General features: G+C 53.1%; 1 protein-coding gene and 1 non-coding gene across 2 annotated transcripts; both read left to right on the forward strand.

The window, feature by feature from the left end:
* Positions 1-934: 934 nt before the first annotated feature.
* PRRC2A (proline rich coiled-coil 2A) lies at positions 935-18026 on the forward strand. Its single transcript, XM_038005856.2, has 31 exons — positions 935-1079; positions 2985-3159; positions 3982-4159; positions 4509-4608; positions 4697-4769; positions 5429-5572; positions 5715-5866; positions 6047-6126; positions 6275-6417; positions 7034-7124; positions 7243-7459; positions 8022-8496; positions 9405-9595; positions 9801-10098; positions 10850-11060; positions 11394-13256; positions 13634-13902; positions 14114-14244; positions 14490-14619; positions 14728-14813; positions 15008-15232; positions 15386-15526; positions 15648-15719; positions 15836-16003; positions 16216-16298; positions 16459-16669; positions 16760-16855; positions 16980-17192; positions 17289-17383; positions 17481-17571; positions 17693-18026. Exons 2-31 carry the CDS (start codon positions 3048-3050, stop codon positions 17837-17839), a joined length of 6486 nt encoding a protein of 2161 aa, XP_037861784.2. The 5' UTR covers positions 935-1079; positions 2985-3047; the 3' UTR covers positions 17840-18026.
* On the forward strand, positions 3337-3468 carry LOC119626876 (small nucleolar RNA SNORA38). Its single transcript, XR_005243069.1, has one exon. It is a non-coding gene; the product is annotated as a small nucleolar RNA SNORA38 (small nucleolar RNA).
* Positions 18027-18308: the final 282 nt, after the last annotated feature.

The raw sequence follows: 18308 nt of genomic DNA on the forward strand, positions 1-18308 counted from the left end.
ATCGGGTAGTAAGAGACAAAGGAGAGAAACAGTACTGCATTTCACAAAATGAAACCCATTAAGAAATTACAAATTCCCGATATCAAATATAAAAATTTATTCACGAAAGTTATAGGTTATAAAATTAAATGTTCGTCTTAGTCGATGGTTGCCCAAATTTTGATGAACAAGTCATTCCTAGCCTATCTTTGTTCAAACGATTTGCATACATTATGCAAATAAATAGAACTGCCCGAAGAATGCTTACGCTACATGGTGCGGGCGAAACGCCTCCCGGGACCTTTGGATTGGTCTGTCTATCCACCTTATTTGCATGACGTGATTTAACAACTGGAAGGCCCCGCCCCTCTGATGCATTTCCCCCTGCTGCAACCACCTCCCCAAATTCACGGCAAAGGGACGCTAGAGCTAGAACTCGTACCAAGTCTGCGGAAACTCCGCCCTCCGGCAGCTAATCCCGCCCGCCAGCCCGTGTCCCCTCTCTCCTCCCCAGCTGAAGGCGCCACGGGCCGTGAGTCGTTGCCTTCCACTTTTGGCGTCTCTCCGCTCCCATCTGTCTACGAACGTCCGACGCACGCTCCGCCTCTTTCTCCCACATTCGTCGTGTAAATTCTGCGTCCCAACCGCCCAGCCGACCTGCACCGCATTCCCGCCCCCTCAACACGTCTCAACGGCCGACGCTGGGGGCCCGCCTCCTTAGCCAATCGACGTCCTAGTATCCTCAGGTCCCTCCTCTTCATGCAAATAACCTCCGCATGCTCCGCGCGCCCGGCGCTTTTTTTTTTTTTAAAACTAAGGACAGCCCTGGAAGTAAAGAGAGTTAGGGTAGAAAGCGCCCCGCCCTTTATGCAAATCAAGGGGCGTGTTTAGGCGCGGAGGGAGGTGGGAGGTTGGGGGGGTGCTCCCGGGGGCGGCGGTTGCCCGGATGGGCCGTTAGTCGGAGCTCAGCCGCGGAGTGAGCGAGGGAGACGGGAGGAGCCGAACCCGGCGCCATCCGCCGCCATCCTCCCCCGCCCCACCGCCATCCCGTCCCGGGGAACCCCTAGGCCCGGGTCCCGGATCCCCGCGCACCCGGCCAGGTGAGTCTGGGTGAACCGTGCGCTGACGCCCTTTTTCGGCGCGGGAGAGGTGGTGGCGGTGGTGGTGGCGGTGGTGGTGGCGGCGGCGGTGGTGGCGGCGGTGGCGGGCCGGGGGGGAGGAGAAGCTGCCATTAGCCGCCGCCATTTTGTCCTCCTGCTGCCGGGCCTGCCTGCCCCTCCCCCTCCGGTACCTCTACTCTGGGACCTGCACCTCTGGCCGTTCATTCAGGATCCATAGTGTGCCCCTACCCACCCACTGTCCTGGCTTCAGGGGGTGACCCCTGCGCCTGGGCCCGTAATTCCCTACCCTCCGCTGCGTTCTTGGCTTCTCACCCACATCTGTGGGCCCCCTCCCCGGCTGCCGCCCCGGGGTGGGCCGCGCCTGATGGTTCTCTGAGAAGGGCGCTTTTCCTCCATATTGGACCCCCTCCTGTCACCCAGCGCTGTGTTCCCCCTCTGGATGCCCCTCTTCGTGTTGAGCCACTCCCACTCTAGAACCCTGCTTTTTATCCAGCATCTTTGCTTTCTGTATTGCTCAGTCGCCCTGTGTCTGCTTTTTCATTTTTCCTATTCCTCGTCTCCTTTCTCCCCCAACCCCGTTTTTCTTCTCGGGCTTCTGTCCGCTTACTTCGTTGTCTGCATCCTTTTTTTTGGCCATATCTGTTTCCATATATTTTTCACCTGCTTTCATATGGTGGTGGAATTTTCTGTTATTTTCTGTTAGTTTTGGTCTGCTCACTCCATGATTCTTTTATTCCTTTTCTCTTCATATATTTATTTTCACAGATTGATCTCCTTAAACACCTACGAAGCAACATCCTTGTCATCTCTAGCTTGTCATAAAGTTCTTTCTCCCCAATTTTGGCTTTCATTCTGGGCCTGTCTGGATTTCCCTGCTTTCTTCCCCACTATTTCTCATCTCTTTACACTGTTCCCGTCCATAAACGAATGCCTGGTCACTCTGGAACGGACTGAGAGACCTGTCGTCTGGCTTGCTTAGGGAGCTGGAGGTATCGAGGAAAGAAACACTGGTGATGGACATTTTTAATGAGAATAGGAAAACGAAGATGGCTCTGGCCTTGGCCTTCTGTTTTCTGGCCCATGGTTGCAGGGTGCTAGGTGGCTCTATAATGCTTTTTCTCTGTTCTTCATATGGTAAAACGGTATTTCATCTGGAGGCGATTTTTTTCCAGGAGCCAATACAGGAGCAAGTTTAGAAAAACATGGGATATTTCAAATACTTGGGGTTCCTATAGCCTGGGAGTATGTGGAGCCCCAGTTGTTCTATGAGGATTTCTCTGGTACCAACCCCCATTCTGGCTGAGCAAGCTCATAAAATCCTTAAACTCCCAGCATACCTTCCTGCAAACCTTCCCAGATGGACAGGAGGCTGCTGGGCAGGGAGCCTGGGGTACAGGGCCCTGGGGGTATGATTAGGGAGCTGGTGTCCAATAAATAGGGAATCTAAAGCGTTGTTTTTTCTTCTGTGATGGAATTGTATGCTTCTTTTTTAGTTTTCTCTTGCTTGAATTTGTTTGCCCTGTTGTAAGCCTCTGAAACGATTTTGGTGGAGAGAGAAAAGATTACTACTTGTAGGGAATGCAAGGCTGCTACCCTTTGTAGACAGGCACAAAGGGCAGAGTGTTTATACTGGGAGGATACTGGATTTTTACTTAGATTTCCTTGACAAAGGTGTCTAGGGGAAAGGAGGGAACATGGCATTTGAGCTATGAGGGAGCTAGATCGTGGTCGCTTGAAAAGAGTGGGCAGTTTACACAGACTGGAGGAAAAGACACCAGGGGGCCTCATATCTGAGTCCCTAATGACAATGCATGGGAGTTTTTAAGCTTCTGTTATGGTCTGACCAGGGAACAGAGACTGAGGCACTTGCTATCTGGCCCACAGGCTCCGGCACGTTTTGGGGGAGGTGCCTGCAGGACCCAACATACTCAATGAGCTTCCAGCGCAATGTCCGATCGCTCGGGGCCGACTGCCAAGGGAAAGGATGGAAAGAAGTATTCCTCGCTCAACCTGTTTGATACGTATAAGGGCAAGTCCTTAGAGATCCAGAAACCCGCTGGTGAGGGTCCTGCAAAGATGCTTCTGATGGTTGGAAGCTAGGCGTGCATGGGGCATATGTTTTAGAGCTCTTTAAAGGGAAGTGGCTGTAGTAGAAATGCCAAAAGACTAGAGGAGACTTCCCAACTTTACATTGGGTCCTTTAAAGGGGGTGTGGGCTCTGGGTGAACACCAGTTACCCTCCTACAAAGGCGTGTCTGTGGTTCCCTGTCTTTGGACACGTAAGAATTGGAGGCAAAGAAATGTGGATTTGGGAAACTTTGAGGCCAGCTTGCTCCTTGCAGGCTTATGATCAACCAATCTCACATAGAAGCATTGAATGTTACATATCTCAGCCCTCTTGATAGGGATTTCAGATTTTTTTTTTTTTTTTTTTTGAGACCAAGTTTCGCTCTCGTTGCCCAGGCTGGAGTGCAATGGTGTGATCTTGAGTTACCACAACCTCCGCCTCCTGGATTCAAGTGATTCTCCTGCCTCAGCCTCTCGAGTAGCTGGGATTACAGGCATGCGCCACCACACCCGGCTAATTTTGTATTTTTAGTAGAGGCAGGGTTTCTCCATTTTGGTCAGGCTGGTCTTGAACTCCCGAGCTCAGGTGATCCGCCTGCCTCAGCCTGCCAAAGTGCTGGGATTATAAGCATGAGCCACCACAACCGGCCCAATTTCAGAGATTATTAAGAGCAGGGGAAGGAATCCCTTCTAAGAGAAGTTTGGAGGAAGTGGGTAATAAGATATTCAAGATGTATAAATGTGGCCCAGGATAGGAGGCCATCAGATCTCCCATATGAGGCATTTTTGACCCTCTCTCCATCTTTTTCTCCAGTTGCCCCTCGCCATGGCCTGCAGAGTCTTGGGAAAGTTGCCATTGCCCGGCGTATGCCACCTCCAGCCAACCTTCCAAGCCTGAAAGCTGAGAACAAAGGCAATGACCCCAATGTCTCACTAGTGCCGAAAGACGGAACAGGATGGGCAAGCAAACAGGAGCAGTCCGACCCCAAGAGGTAGACAGAGGCTTGGGGGACCTAGAGTGATGGATATTTTAACTTGAACTTCAGGGAGTGTTGGGGCTTGGTTTAGCCCAGCCATGTATGAGCCAGAGACAAAGGAAGAAGTCCCTTTCTTACCTATTCCAGGTTTCTTGTTAAGTGGCTAAGGAATTGTACGTTTAGCTTTTTGTCTTGGAGAGAGCATGAGGAAACAGACAACAGCCTACAAAGGATGACAAAATTATTTTGTCTTTATATTTGTAAATGGCAACAATGGGCCTAATTTCAGTCCTGAGTCTCCACCAGTTGGAGAAGTCGGGGAGGCATCTCAGGCCTGAATAACCTTCCCATTCTATCCCCTCAGTTCCGATGCCTCAACCGCTCAGCCGCCGGAATCGCAGCCACTGCCGGCTTCACAGACGCCTGCCTCCAACCAGCCGAAACGACCCCCAGCAGCCCCAGAGGTACCTGGAGAACTGGAGGGGTAGGGGGAAGAATGGCTCATAGCTGTCCCACCCACATCATTTATCATCTCTCTGAACACTTCCCCAGAACACTCCTTTGGTTCCAAGCGGGGTAAAGTCCTGGGCACAAGCCAGCGTCACCCATGGAGCACATGGAGATGGTGAGTGCAGCACTTAATTGGGGAGCTGTGTTTGGGCACTATGGGATGCATGAGCCCTGCACTGTATTTTCAGCCAAGTGACTTTGGTCCTCTTTGGCTAAATCAAGAACCGCCCATAATTCAGTTTCATGGAGGCACATGAGCAAGTTTAAGTCGCAGTCTTATATAATGGAGTGTAGTGGTCCCAGAACTGACCTTCTTGGAGAATAAGCAGTTATTTTCTAGGGGGGTGAGTTTGAAGGCAGGAAACCTGATAGTCTGGTACCTGTCAGAACCTTCCCCCTTTTTTTTTTTTTGTTTTTTGAAATGGAGTCTAACTCTGTCACCCAGGCTGGAGTGCAGTGGTGCAGTCTTGGCTCACTGCAACCTCCGCCTCCTAGGTTCAAGTGATTTTCCTGCCTCAACCTCCAGAGTAGCTGGGACTACAGGCACGCGCCAACACACCCAACTAAATTTTTTGTATTTTTAGTAGAGATGGGGTTTCACCATGTCGGCCGGGATGGTCTCGATCTCTTGACCTCATGATCCACCCGCCTCAGCCTCCCAAAGTGCTGGGATTACAGGCGTGAGCCACCATGCCCAGTCAGAGCCTTCCACTTTTATAGTGTGTTCTCAGTAAATAAACTTCTGCCTCCTGTTCTGTATCACCATCCTAATAGGTGGAAGGGCATCAAGCCTACTGTCGCGATTCTCTCGAGAGGAATTTCCGACCCTGCAGGCGGCTGGCGACCAGGACAAGGCTGCCAAGGAAAGGGAGTCTGCCGAACAGTCGTCTGGGCCCGGACCAAGCCTCCGCCCCCAAAGTGAGTGGCTGCCTTTTGGCCAAGACATCTATTCCATCTCAGAGCTAAGTGCTAGCTTATTCACCTTCCTCCCCATCACTTTCAGCTATGTTCACTTGCCCTCCAATCATTGATACCTCTCTCTACGTTTTCCAAAATACAGATTCTACAACTTGGAGGGACGGAGGTGGGCGTGGCCCTGATGAGCTGGAGGGCCCGGACTCCAAACTTCATCATGGTCATGATCCCCGGGGGGCGCTGCAACCTTCAGGCCCACCCCAGTTCCCTCCCTACCGCGGAATGATGCCGCCCTTCGTGAGTCTTGGTGTCTTGTCTTGGAGCAATTACACTGGAAGCTGGAGAGCTAGGAATCAGGACTTAGTCTTTGGCCTATAAGATAGAAGGGAGGGTGGGAGGATGATTGATAGCAGGCTTAAGGAGCTAGAAGGGTGTCTGACTGTCCCTCTGAGCAGCTACTGTTGGACCGTTTTACAGATGTATCCCCCATATCTCCCGTTCCCTCCGCCCTATGGACCCCAGGGGCCTTACCGATACCCCACTCCTGATGGGCCCAGGTGAGCAATCCAGGTCTGGGTTTGGGGCTGGGGGGAGGGGAAGCTTATTGGGGGAGGAGATGGTTTTCTAGCCAGGAGGCTCAGTCTAGGATCAGTCTTGTATGTGGTTATACAATATGCCGTCTTTCATTTTCTTTCCTGTGTACAGCCGTTTTCCCCGTGTGGCGGGCCCCCGAGGCTCAGGGCCACCAATGCGTCTAGTAGAGCCTGTGGGTCGTCCCTCTATTCTCAAAGAAGATAATCTCAAAGAGTTTGATCAGTTGGATCAGGAGAATGATGATGGTTGGGCAGGTAAGTGGATGTTAAGGGTCAAGAATTTGGATCTTGAAAGGCAAAACCTAATGAGGAAAAAAAGAATACAGGGTTATGTGGGGGGAAGGCAGACATTGAAGTGTAGGGAAGGCTAGGGCCAGTGGCTCACATCTGTAATCTCAGTGCTTTGGGAGTGTTAGGTGAGAGGATCGCTTGAAGCCAGGAGTTCAAGACCAGCCTGGGCAACATAGCAAGACCCCCACCTCTACAAAAATATCTTATTTTAATTAGTTGGCTGTGGACTATGCATTTGTGGTCCCAGTTACTGTGGAAGTTGAGGTGGGAGGATCAGTTGAGCCCAGGAGTTGGAGGTCACAGTGATCTATGATCATGCCATTCAGCTCCAGCCTGGGCAACAGAGCGAGACTTTACCTCTTAAAGGAAAAAAGAAAAAGAAGGGTAGGGGAGGATGGATGGGGAATACCAAGTCCTGGCAAAGTGGAGAGAGGAATAAGAATAAGACTTCATTGGTGGATCTAGACTTCAGAGGGAAGGGTGCTGGCATTGGTAGTCCATTTTGTTATGTAGTTCCAGACTACCTTATGAGATGGGAGGGCAGAATGCTTGGGTTACTAATACTCATATTTCCCCTCAGGGGCCCATGAAGAGGTTGACTACACTGAAAAGCTCAAGTTCAGCGATGAGGAAGATGGGCGAGACTCTGATGAGGAGGGAGCTGAGGGCCAGTGAGTTAGGGCCATCAGGGGAGAGGAGGAGGGGTCTTTGTTTGTGTTTTGGTAATATACTCTTAGAGGAGTATATTAGTTGCAGCTGATTTTAATTTCACTGTTGATCTGCTCACAGCAAGGATTCCCAATCAGCATCTGGTGAGGAACGGCCCACTGAAGGAGACGGCAAAAAGGGCAACTCCCCCAACAGCGAACCGCCCCCTCCTAAGACGGCTTGGGCAGAAACCTCTCGGCCTCCAGAGACAGAGCCAGGACCTCCTGCCCCAAAGCCTCCCCTACCCCCACCTCACCGGGGCCCCACCGGGAACTGGGGCCCACCTGGGGACTACCCAGTGAGTGTCTACAATAAGGGATTGAGAGGGTCAGCTGTGGGAAATCAGTGTCAGCTGAGTAATGGAAGCAGTTGTGATATAGAGGAAGAGGGTGCTAAAAATGGACTGTGTGAAGTGCCAGGCTGCAAAACATCCTGGAAAGCTTGGAAATATCTTTGGTGATAGCGGAGTCTGGGTAAGAAGTGAGAAACTGGGATGCTAATGAGGAAAGAAGAACAAGGAGGCCTGGGTATTTGGGTTTCTGAAGGAGAGAGAGAACAGAAAAAAAGACTAGGGTGGCTAGATAGCTGGATCTGGTAGTGTGCATCTGTAGTCCAAGCTACTCAGCAGGCTGAAGCAGAAGGATCACTTGAGCCCAGGAGTTCAAGATCAGCCGGGGCAACATAGCAAGGCCTGGTCTCAGACAAGACCAGGGTAGTGAATTTGTCACCACCCAGAGATCAACGCCAAAGCATGGGTCCTTGCATCCTGCAAGTAGCGACAGTTGATTGGTCTGTGAAAGAGATGGTAGAAAGCATAGTAACTGATACCCCTGGCCCTGCTGGGTCTTGCCAATTGACAGGATCGTGGGGGTCCTCCCTGCAAGCCTCCAGCACCTGAAGATGAGGACGAGGCATGGCGGCAGCGACGAAAGCAGTCATCATCTGAGATTTCCCTGGCAGTGGAGCGGGCCCGGCGACGGCGAGAAGAAGAGGAGCGGCGCATGCAGGAAGAGCGCCGGGCAGCCTGTGCTGAGAAGCTCAAGCGACTCGATGAAAAGTTTGGGGCACCTGACAAGCGGCTCAAAGCAGAGCCTGCTGCCCCACCTGCTGCCCCTTCTACCCCAGCTCCACCACCTGCAGTCCCTAAAGAACTCCCTGCACCTCTGGCTCCATCTCCGGCATCAGCCCCAACACCAGAGAAAGAACCTGAAGAGCCAGCACAGGCCCCTCCTGCCCAATGTACTCCCACTCCAGGTGTGGCTGCAGCTCCCACTCTGGTGAGTGGTGGTGGCAGTACCAGTAGCACCAGCAGTGGCAGCTTCGAAGCCAGCCCAGGTATGGAGATGGGGATAGGTACTACCAGATGTCAGATCACTGCTTCAAGGTGCTTAAAGGTGCAGGGTGGTAAGGCTGGGGACAAATGAAGTAGAAGGCAGTTGTTTTGGTTTATTGGTTATCAGTGATAGTGTCCTATCTGTGTATCTGAAGGAGGGAAGATTTTATCTGAAATCCTAGGTTGTAGTCTAATACCATTTCTTGGCAGAGTATTGTAACTCATGCCTGTAATCCCAATACTTTGGGAGACTTGGGGTGGAGGATCGCTTGAGCCTAGGGAGTTTGAAACCAGCCTGGGCAACAAAGTAAGACCCTGTCGGCCAGGCATGGTGGTTCACGCCTGTAATCCCAGCACTTTGGGAGGCTGAGGCGGGCAGATCACGAGGTCAGGAGTTCAAGACTGGCCTGGCCAACATAGTGAAACTCATCTCTACTAAAAATACAAAAATTAGCCAAGTGTGGTGGTACGTGCCTGTAGTCCCAGCTACTTGGGAGGCTGAGGCAGGAGAATCGCTTGAACCCAGGAGGCAGAGGTTGCTGTGAGCTGAGACCATGCCATTGCACTCCAGGCTGGGTGACAGAGCAGGACTCTGTCTCAAAAAAAAAAAAAAAAACTGTCTCACAAGAAATATATCAATAAAAACCCGTTTCCTGTAGGCTGAGACTGAAGAAAGTACTGTTATTCTGATGATTTCATAGAAAGCTAATGCCATCACCATGGGCTCATGAGAGGTCATAAAGTGCTTTAATGGGTCTTAAATGGGAGGGACTTCAATAGAATAGATGTTGAATAGAGTACCTCAGTCTTAAGGGAGCTAGAGATGAGACCTGATACTCCTGGAGTGTTCATGGAGTGTCTGTTGTTGAACTAGATCACTCTGTTGTGTTTTTTTTTTTCTTCGATGCAGTGGAACCACAATTGCCCTCAAAAGAGGGTCCTGAACCGCCAGAAGAGGTTCCTCCTCCTACCACACCCCCAGCTCCAAAGGTGGAACCCAAGGGTGATGGAATTGGTCCCACCCGCCAGCCCCCTAGTCAGGGCTTGGGCTACCCCAAATATCAGAAGTCGTTGCCTCCTCGTTTCCAGCGGCAGCAGCAGGTAAAATCAAGTTATTTACTTTCTGAGGGCTGCTTTTCTTCCTGGCTTCAGTACCTAATTCTCTTCATAAGTTACCTTCTGGGTCCCTTTGCTGCTTTGTCCAGTTGTCTCCATTGTCACCGCAATTTCCCCTAGTCCAAGTTTTTTCTTTGCTGATTCCTTTGTCCATGTGTGCTTTGAGCTTCTCTCATCTTGTCTTTCCTAGGAGCAACTCCTGAAGCAACAGCAGCAGCAGCAGTGGCAGCAGCATCAACAGGGCTCTGCCCCTCCTACCCCAGTGCCCCCATCACCACCACAACCTGTGACCCTGGGGGCTGTGCCAGCTCCACAGGCTCCGCCCCCACCCCCCAAGGCCCTCTACCCAGGTGCTCTGGGCCGGCCCCCACCCATGCCCCCGATGAACTTTGATCCCCGATGGATGATGATTCCTCCTTATGTGGACCCCCGGCTCCTCCAGGGTCGCCCCCCTCTAGACTTCTACCCTCCAGGCGTGCATCCCTCTGGTAAAGGGGCATGGGAGGAGGAGTGGGAAACAGGAAAATCCCCTCAGTCTTAGAAATTGGGTATCAGGGTCTTAACTGTCACACTGGTATGATGGGTTTTACCCGTCATAGTGAAGAGGGAAGGGCATATGCTTAGCACTGCTGAGATAGGTGTGTTGCAAAAATGGACCTAGTTAAGAGATAAGCAGTGGTTGGCCAGGCATGGTGGTTCACGCCTGTAATCCCAGCGCTTAGGGAGGCCAAGGCAGGCAGATCACCTGAGTTCAGGAGTTCAAGACCACCCTGGCTAACGTGAAACCCTGTTTCCACTAAAAGTACAAAAAATATAGCCGGGCATGGTGGCACTCGCCTGTAGCGGGAGACTGAGGCAGGAGAATCGCTTGAACCCAGGAGGCGGAGGTTGCAGTGAGCTAAGATTGTGCCATCACACTCCAGCTTAGGCAACAAGAGTGAAACTCCATCTCAAAAATAAAGGAATGAATAGCAAAACTCCATCTCAAAAACGAAGGAATGAAAGGAAAGAAGGAGTGGTCCTTCATTTGCTAGGATTTATTTGGGGTGGGTTGTTTCTCTTGTAGCGAAGCTGAGTGGATAATCTTGTTATACAAGAGCAGGCAAGGCCCAGACCTACTGGGAACAAGAGATGGATGAGCTGACTTGACAGGGAGGACTAGATTGGAGAAATGCTTTTTGGGCTGGAGGGCCTGTGACATGAATAGGATTATTTTTCTTTTTCTTTTGGTTTCTTCAGGCCTAGTTCCCCGAGAGCGCTCAGACAGTGGGGGCTCAAGCTCAGAGCCATTTGACCGTCATGCACCTGCTATGTTACGGGAACGGGGCACTCCACCGGTGGATCCAAAGTTGGCCTGGGTAGGAGATGTCTTCACCGCCACACCCACTGACCCCCGCCCACTTACCTCACCACTGCGCCAGGCTGCAGATGAGGATGACAAGGGGATGAGGTGAGTCTTGGTCATGAGAAATGGGTGAGTTCATAGTGAAAGGATCTAGGCCTGGGAGAAAGGTACTTTGGGTTAGTGGTAGGGATAGGGATGAACAGGAAAGGAGAGGCTAGATGCAGTAGCTCATCCCTGTAATCCCAGCATTTTGGGAGGCTGAGGCAAGAAGATTGCTTGAGCCCAGCAGTACGAGATCAGCCTGGGCAACTAGATGCCATCTCTGCCAAAACAGAAAAACAGTAAAAGAGAGTCTAGATCATAATAAAGTGTTCTTTTCCCACCTAGTTCTGGTTTTCCTGAGATACTTATTTTCATTCTTTCTGTCTGTCTCTTCAGGAGCGAGACTCCTCCAGTACCTCCCCCACCACCCTATCTGGCCAGTTATCCAGGCTTTCCTGAGAATGGAGCCCCTGGGCCCCCAATCTCTCGCTTTCCTCTGGAGGAACCAGCTCCCCCAGGGCCCCGTCCTCTCCCCTGGCCCCCAGGCAGTGATGAAGGGGCCAAGATACAAACTCCACCTCCCAAGAAGGAGCCCCCTAAGGAGGAGACTGCACAGCTGACAGGGCCAGAAGCAGGCCGAAAGCCTGCCCGCGGAGTTGGAAGTGGAGGCCAGGGTCCCCCACCACCCCGCAGAGAGAGTCGCACGGAGACCCGCTGGGGCCCTCGTCCAGGCAGCAGTCGTCGTGGAATCCCTCCAGAGGAGCCAGGGGCCCCACCCCGCCGGGCTGGGCCTATAAAGAAACCGCCACCACCTACAAAAGTTGAAGAGCTGCCTCCCAAGCCTCTCGAACAGGGGGATGAAACCCCCAAAGCCCCAAAGCCAGACCCACTCAAGATAGCCAAGGGGAAGCTCGGGGGCCCCAAGGAGACCCCGCCCAATGGGAATCTTTCCCCTGCCCCAAGGCTTCGGAGGGACTATTCCTATGAAAGAGTGGGTCCTACCTCTTGCCGGGGTCGGGGCCGAGGCGAGTATTTTGCCAGAGGGAGGGGTTTTCGGGGGACCTATGGGGGACGGGGGCGGGGAGCCCGAAGCCGGGAATTCCGCAGTTACCGAGAGTTTCGAGGAGATGATGGGCGTGGAGGTGGGACGGGGGGACCAAACCACCCTCCTGCTCCCCGAGGCCGCACTGCCAGCGAGACACGGAGCGAGGGTTCAGAGTATGAGGAAATCCCCAAGCGGCGCCGGCAGCGGGGCTCGGAAACAGGCAGTGAGACCCATGAGAGTGATCTGGCTCCCTCAGACAAGGAGGCCCCCCCACCCAAGGAGGGAACACTCACCCAGGTCCCTCTTGCTCCCCCACCACCAGGAGCCCCACCTTCACCAGCCCCAGCCCGCTTTACTGCCCGGGGTGGGCGAGTCTTCACTCCCAGAGGGGTGCCATCTCGCCGGGGCCGAGGAGGAGGGAGGCCCCCTCCTCAAGTTTGCCCCGGCTGGAGCCCTCCAGCCAAGTCTCTGGCTCCCAAGAAACCTCCCACAGGCCCTTTGCCACCAAGTAAGGAGCCTTTGAAAGAGAAGTTGATCCCAGGGCCTCTGTCCCCCGTGGCGCGCGGAGGCAGCAGTGGAGGCAGCAACGTGGGCATGGAAGACGGGGAGCGACCCCGAAGGAGGCGACATGGGAGGGCTCAGCAGCAGGATAAACCACCTCGTTTCCGGAGGCTGAAACAGGAACGGGAAAATGCTGCAAGGGGGTCTGAGGGCAAGCCCTCCTTAACCCTTCCAGCCTCCACTCCTGGACCTGAGGAGGCCCTCACAACAGTCACAGTGGCCCCACCACCTCGCCGGGCAGCTGCCAAGTCTCCTGATCTGTCAAACCAGAACTCAGACCAAGCCAATGAGGAATGGGAGACTGCATCAGAGAGCAGTGACTTCGCCAGTGAGCGCCGAGGGGACAAAGAGGCACCCCCACCAGCACTGCTAACACCCAAGGCTGTGGGAGCTCCTGGGGGAGGTGGAGGTGGAGCTGTACCAGGTATTTCAGCCATGTCCCGTGGAGATCTGAGCCAGAGAGCCAAGGATTTGAGTAAACGGAGCTTCTCAAGTCAGCGGCCAGGCATGGAACGGCAGAACCGGCGCCCTGGCCCAGGGGGCAAGGCTGGCAGCAGTGGCAGCAACAGTGGAGGCGGCGGTGGGGGTCCTGGAGGAAGGACCGGGCCAGGACGAGGAGACAAGAGGAGCTGGCCCTCTCCCAAGAACCGAAGGTGGGTAGGGAGAAACTTAAATTTATTGTGGTTTAAAAATGGGAGGAGGGGGAAAAAACCTGAGGGAAAGATAAGTTTGGGTGTAGTGGAGGTTGTGGCCATGGACTCTAGAATTAGTAAGATTTCCGCGTCTGGCTAAGGCAACTGGAAAGCAGTTGGTAGGGTGATGGAGTCAAGAACAGCCACGTATATATTTATTCCTGGTTCTTTCCTTTCCACTCTGTATTCCTGTACACATAGGAACCCTTAGAAGGACTCAGAAACACCTGGACTTTAATAGGGAAGAGAATAGGTTGTAAGCAGAAGTTGGGAAACATAACTTGTGGGAAAAAGTAACGATTTAGTGGATACTGGAGCTACTGCTCTGTTTTCTCCAGTCGTCCTCCAGAGGAGCGTCCCCCGGGGCTTCCCCTGCCTCCCCCACCTCCCAGCAGTTCTGCTGTCTTCCGCCTGGACCAAGTTATCCACAGCAACCCTGCTGGCATCCAACAGGCTCTGGCCCAGCTTAGTAGCCGTCAAGGGAGTGTAACTGCACCAGGGGGGCACCCAAGGCACAAGCCTGGACCTCCCCAAACCCCTCAGGGCCCCTCACCTAGGCCCCCAACCCGGTATGAGCCCCAGAGAGTCAACAACGGCCTCAGTTCTGGTAAGCTGGAGGGGTTATGGGTGGGAATATCTCCATCCCCAGAGAAGGTCAAGTGCTGGAGGGAGTGGGTGGAGAACCTGGCCTAGGGGCCCTGCTGCTCGGTGGGTTTCTGCAGGGAGCAAGGGTAGAAGGATTGGGAGATGGAGTAGGGAAGAAAAGTTAGGGTCAGTGGCAGAGCCAGGCAGATGCTGACACTTTTTCTCTTCCCCAGACCCCCACTTTGAGGAGCCGGGGCCAATGGTGAGAGGGGTGGGTGGGACTCCTCGGGATTCTGCCCGGGTTAGTCCCTTTCCCGCTAAACGTCGGGAGCGGCCTCCCAGAAAACCAGAGCTGCTACAGGAGGTAAAGAATGGGTTTGAGATTGTGCTTTGCTGCACTCTTACTCGTGAAGATTCTTGTTGGTTATGTTTTCTCCATTCTCTTTCCTGTTTTTCACTGTTTTTACTCCAGAATTCTCAGTATTAGTCTCCCATGTGTCTCCCTTGTTGCCTCACGCCACACACTGTGTCACCCCACTCTGTCCTGGCTTCCTATAATCCCAGTTCCCACCCAATTCATGTTTTGCCTCTGGCCCTTCTCATCCGTAGGAATCTTTGCCACCACCTCATAGCTCTGGATTCTTGGGCTCTAAGCCTGAGGGCCCAGGCCCTCAGGCAGAGTCCAGAGATACAGGCACAGAGGCCCTGACCCCTCACATCTGGAACCGTTTACATACTGGTGAGTAAAACTGAGTGAAAGGACTATGGTAGAAGGGTTAAGAATGAGATGGGCTTCTGAGCTATCATCTCCTCTCACTTGTCTTCTGGTTGGTGCTCCCTTCTCCAGCCACTAGCCGAAAGAGTTATCGGCCTAGCTCCATGGAGCCTTGGATGGAGCCCCTGAGTCCTTTCGAGGATGTGGCTGGCACAGAGGTGAGTGAGGGTGGGAGGGTGTGTCTGAGCTGGGACTTCTTTGAGCACTGGCCATACTCCCCCACTTGCTCTGGGTTGAGTCTGGAGCTGTTCTCTCACTTGGTTGTCCCTTCTGCAGTTTATCTGTGTGCATCAGTCAGGTATTGGGGTGCTTTCTACCCTGACTTAACTAACTCCTTCTCCACTCCTCTCAGATGAGTCAGTCTGACAGTGGGGTGGACCTGAGTGGGGATTCTCAGGTGTCATCAGGTCCCTGCAGCCAGCGAAGTTCCCCTGATGGAGGACTCAAGGGGGCAGCAGAGGGACCCCCCAAGAGGCCTGGAGGCCCCTCACCCCTGAATGCTGTTCCTTGTGAGGGTCCACCTGGCTCTGAACCTCCTAGGAGACCGCCACCTGCCCCCCACGATGGGGACAGAAAGGTAAAAGACTAAAAAAGGATAAGGGAATGTTTCCAGGAATCTGACTTTGGCCCTACCTTTTTCTGCTTTTTCTCTCTGAGTGTGTGTTGTGGGCATTCCAATTTAGATTTCCCTTCCCCTCCCCCAACCCACTTTACTGTATGCCCAATCCAGGAGCTGCCCCGGGAGCAGCCTCTGCCCCCTGGCCCCATTGGCACAGAACGATCACAGCGTACAGACCGAGGCACAGAGCCTTGCCCCATTCGGCCATCCCATCTACCTGGTCCCCCAGTCCAGTTTGACACTAGTGACAAGGTCTGTGTGGGCTGGATATGGGTGTCCTGAGTTGGGTGGAGAGAAGGGAAGGACTAAAGGTGGGACACAGAGGACCCATGTCTGTCATGGGACAATGTCTCCTGCCTTGTTGTGATCACAGGACTCGGACTTACGCCTAGTGGTAGGAGACAGCTTGAAAACAGAGAAGGAGCTAACAGCATCAGTCACTGAGGTAAGTGGGAGTAAGAATTTGGTGGAAAGGCCCAAGATTTCCGGAGAAGATTGCTGAGAATGACCAGGGCATCCAGGATGCCAGACATCCCTCTCCACAAGGCCTCTCCTTCCCAGGCCATTCCTGTATCAAGAGACTGGGAGCTGCTTCCCAGTGCTGCTGCCTCTGCTGAGCCACAATCCAAGAACCTGAGTTCTGGGCACTGTGGCCCGGAGCCCCCCTCCTCAGGCCAGCGTCTGTATCCTGAGGTCTTCTATGGCAGTACTGGGCCTTCCAGTTCTCAGGTAGGCCCGACTTCCCATTGCATGACCCCTTCAGTAAATAATCATTTTTTTCTGCCTGGTATGTATTTATAATCAAGCCTTTCTATGTTGTAGAGTTGTGAAATACCACTTTGTCACATCATTTTTGTTCCTGCGTTCTGCTGCTATGGGTGGGATGGTGATCTTTTCTTGACCACAGATATTAAAGATGTTTCAACCCTGCTCTTCTGCAGATCTCTGGGGGAGCCGTGGACTCTCAATTACATCCAAACAGTGGAGGCTTCCGCCCTGGGACACCCTCACTGCACCCTTACAGGTAAGACTCGATACCTGTGGACCACAGAAGTACTTGGAGATGTGTTTCAGGGGAGAAAAAAGGGGAAGACACAGTTCTAGGGTACCAGAAGCTAGTGGACTTAAGGCATTGCTAGGACTCTGGCTTCCTAACAGCTTTTCTCCCCACAATTTCTTTCCAGATCACAGCCCCTATACCTACCCCCCGGCCCAGCCCCTCCCTCGGCACTGCTCTCTGGGGTAGCTCTCAAGGGCCAGTTTCTGGATTTCTCCACACTGCAAGCTGCAGAGCTGGGGAAGTTGCCGGCTGGAGGAGTTCTCTACCCTCCACCTTCCTTCCTCTACTCTCCGGCTTTCTGCCCCAGTCCTTTGCCCGACACATCGTTGCTTCAGGTAAGAGAGGGGCAGGTGTTAGATATTGGGGGATAGGGTGGGGAGAACGATTTTGTAGGGGTTGATGTATTTCTTCCCATTTCCCAACAGGTACGCCAGGATCTGCCGTCCCCTTCGGATTTTTATTCTACTCTGCAGCCTGGTGGCCAAAGTGGCTTTCTCCCTTCAGGGGCTCCTGCCCAGCAGGTATATTGTATCTTCCCACTTCCCCTTCATTTGATTTCTCTGTCCAATCACTGGCTTTGATTTTCCCTGGTTTTCTGACATTCCTTCCTGCCCCCAACATGCACACCCAAATTTCTTGTTACAGATGCTTCTACCCATGGTAGACTCACAGCTGCCTGTGGTGAACTTTGGCTCCCTGCCGCCAGCACCACCTCCTGCCCCACCTCCCCTTTCTCTGTTACCTGTGGGCCCTGCTCTGCAGCCCCCAAGCCTGGCTGTGCGGCCCCCACCTGCTCCTGCTACTCGGGTGCTGCCTTCACCTGCCAGGCCCTTCCCTGCTAGCTTGGGGCGAGCAGAGGTAAGGTACAGCAACTGAGGGGCTAGGGAGTGCCAAGATTTAGGAGTAGGGATTCTGTATTTCGAGGCAGGGAGCTCATGATTTTTCTTCCCTCAGCTGCATCCAGTGGAACTAAAGCCGTTCCAGGATTATCAAAAACTGAGCAGCAATCTTGGGGGACCTGGGTCATCACGGACTCCCCCAACTGGAAGGTGAAAGGGAATAGGGATGTGGACTTTCCAAGTGCTTCCTTACTTTGGGACCAGGGTCTGGATCCTGGGCGTGCCTTAGATGCCCTTCTTCTCTTAGGTCCTTCTCTGGCCTCAATTCCCGTCTCAAGGCCCCGCCTTCCACCTACAGTGGAGTCTTCCGCACCCAGCGCATCGACCTTTACCAGCAGGTGAAGGAGAAACCCCTGTGGCCCCAGCTCTAAATTGGAGTTGCCACCTGATTTCCTGTCCTTCCATCCCATCCCTGACCTCCCACTGTGACTCACTGTTTAACACATGCCTGTCCTCTAGGCCTCCCCACCAGATGCCCTGCGCTGGATACCTAAGCCTTGGGAGCGGACAGGGCCGCCTTCTCGAGGAGGAGAAGGGCCCTCCAGACGGGCAGAGGAGCCTGGGTCCCGAGGGGACAAGGAGCCTGGGTTGCCCCCACCCCGCTGAGGGAGTTCCTCTTGCCCCCTACCCCCGGGGCTTGTATATAGATTATAAATATATAAGGGGGAAAGGGGTGGGGGGGAGAGGTTGTGGGGCTGGGGCCTCACTTCCCCTCCTTCCCCTTCCCCTGGTCCCTGTCCCTGGGGCTGTTTGTTAAAAAAGAGTAATAAAAGGATTTAAAAAAAAGTTCTACAGTGGTTTGGGGGATGGGTTGTTGGCATTGTCTTAAAAGCATGGTGCTTAGTGATCTGTAGTTTCAGTCAGGGAAATATTCGTTACATTGCAGAGAGCTGTTGAAACTAAAAACATGACCATCATATTGGATCTTTAAATTTTTGTGAGTCAGGAGTTTGGGCTGAGCTCAGCTGGATAAATCTGCTTTTTTGTGCCAGTGAGTGAGGTCAACTGGTTATCAGTCTGCAGCTGACACCTGGGCTGGTCCCAATATGGCTCCCTTTGCTATCTGGGGCCTTGG

The sequence above is a fragment of the Chlorocebus sabaeus genome, chromosome 17 (assembly GCF_047675955.1).
Source record: "Chlorocebus sabaeus isolate Y175 chromosome 17, mChlSab1.0.hap1, whole genome shotgun sequence".
NCBI lineage: Eukaryota > Metazoa > Chordata > Mammalia > Primates > Cercopithecidae > Chlorocebus > Chlorocebus sabaeus.

Excerpts from the sequence above, each read along its gene's own strand:
- PRRC2A (XM_038005856.2), top strand. The coding sequence starts at position 3,048 with ATGTCCGATCGCTCGGGGCCGACTGCCAAGGGAAAGGATGGAAAGAAG. Across the intron at positions 4,770-5,428 it reads CCATGGAGCACATGGAGATG|GTGGAAGGGCATCAAGCCTA; the intron begins GTGAGTGCAGCA and ends CCATCCTAATAG. Across the intron at positions 16,856-16,979 it reads CAGGGGCTCCTGCCCAGCAG|ATGCTTCTACCCATGGTAGA; the intron begins GTATATTGTATC and ends TTCTTGTTACAG.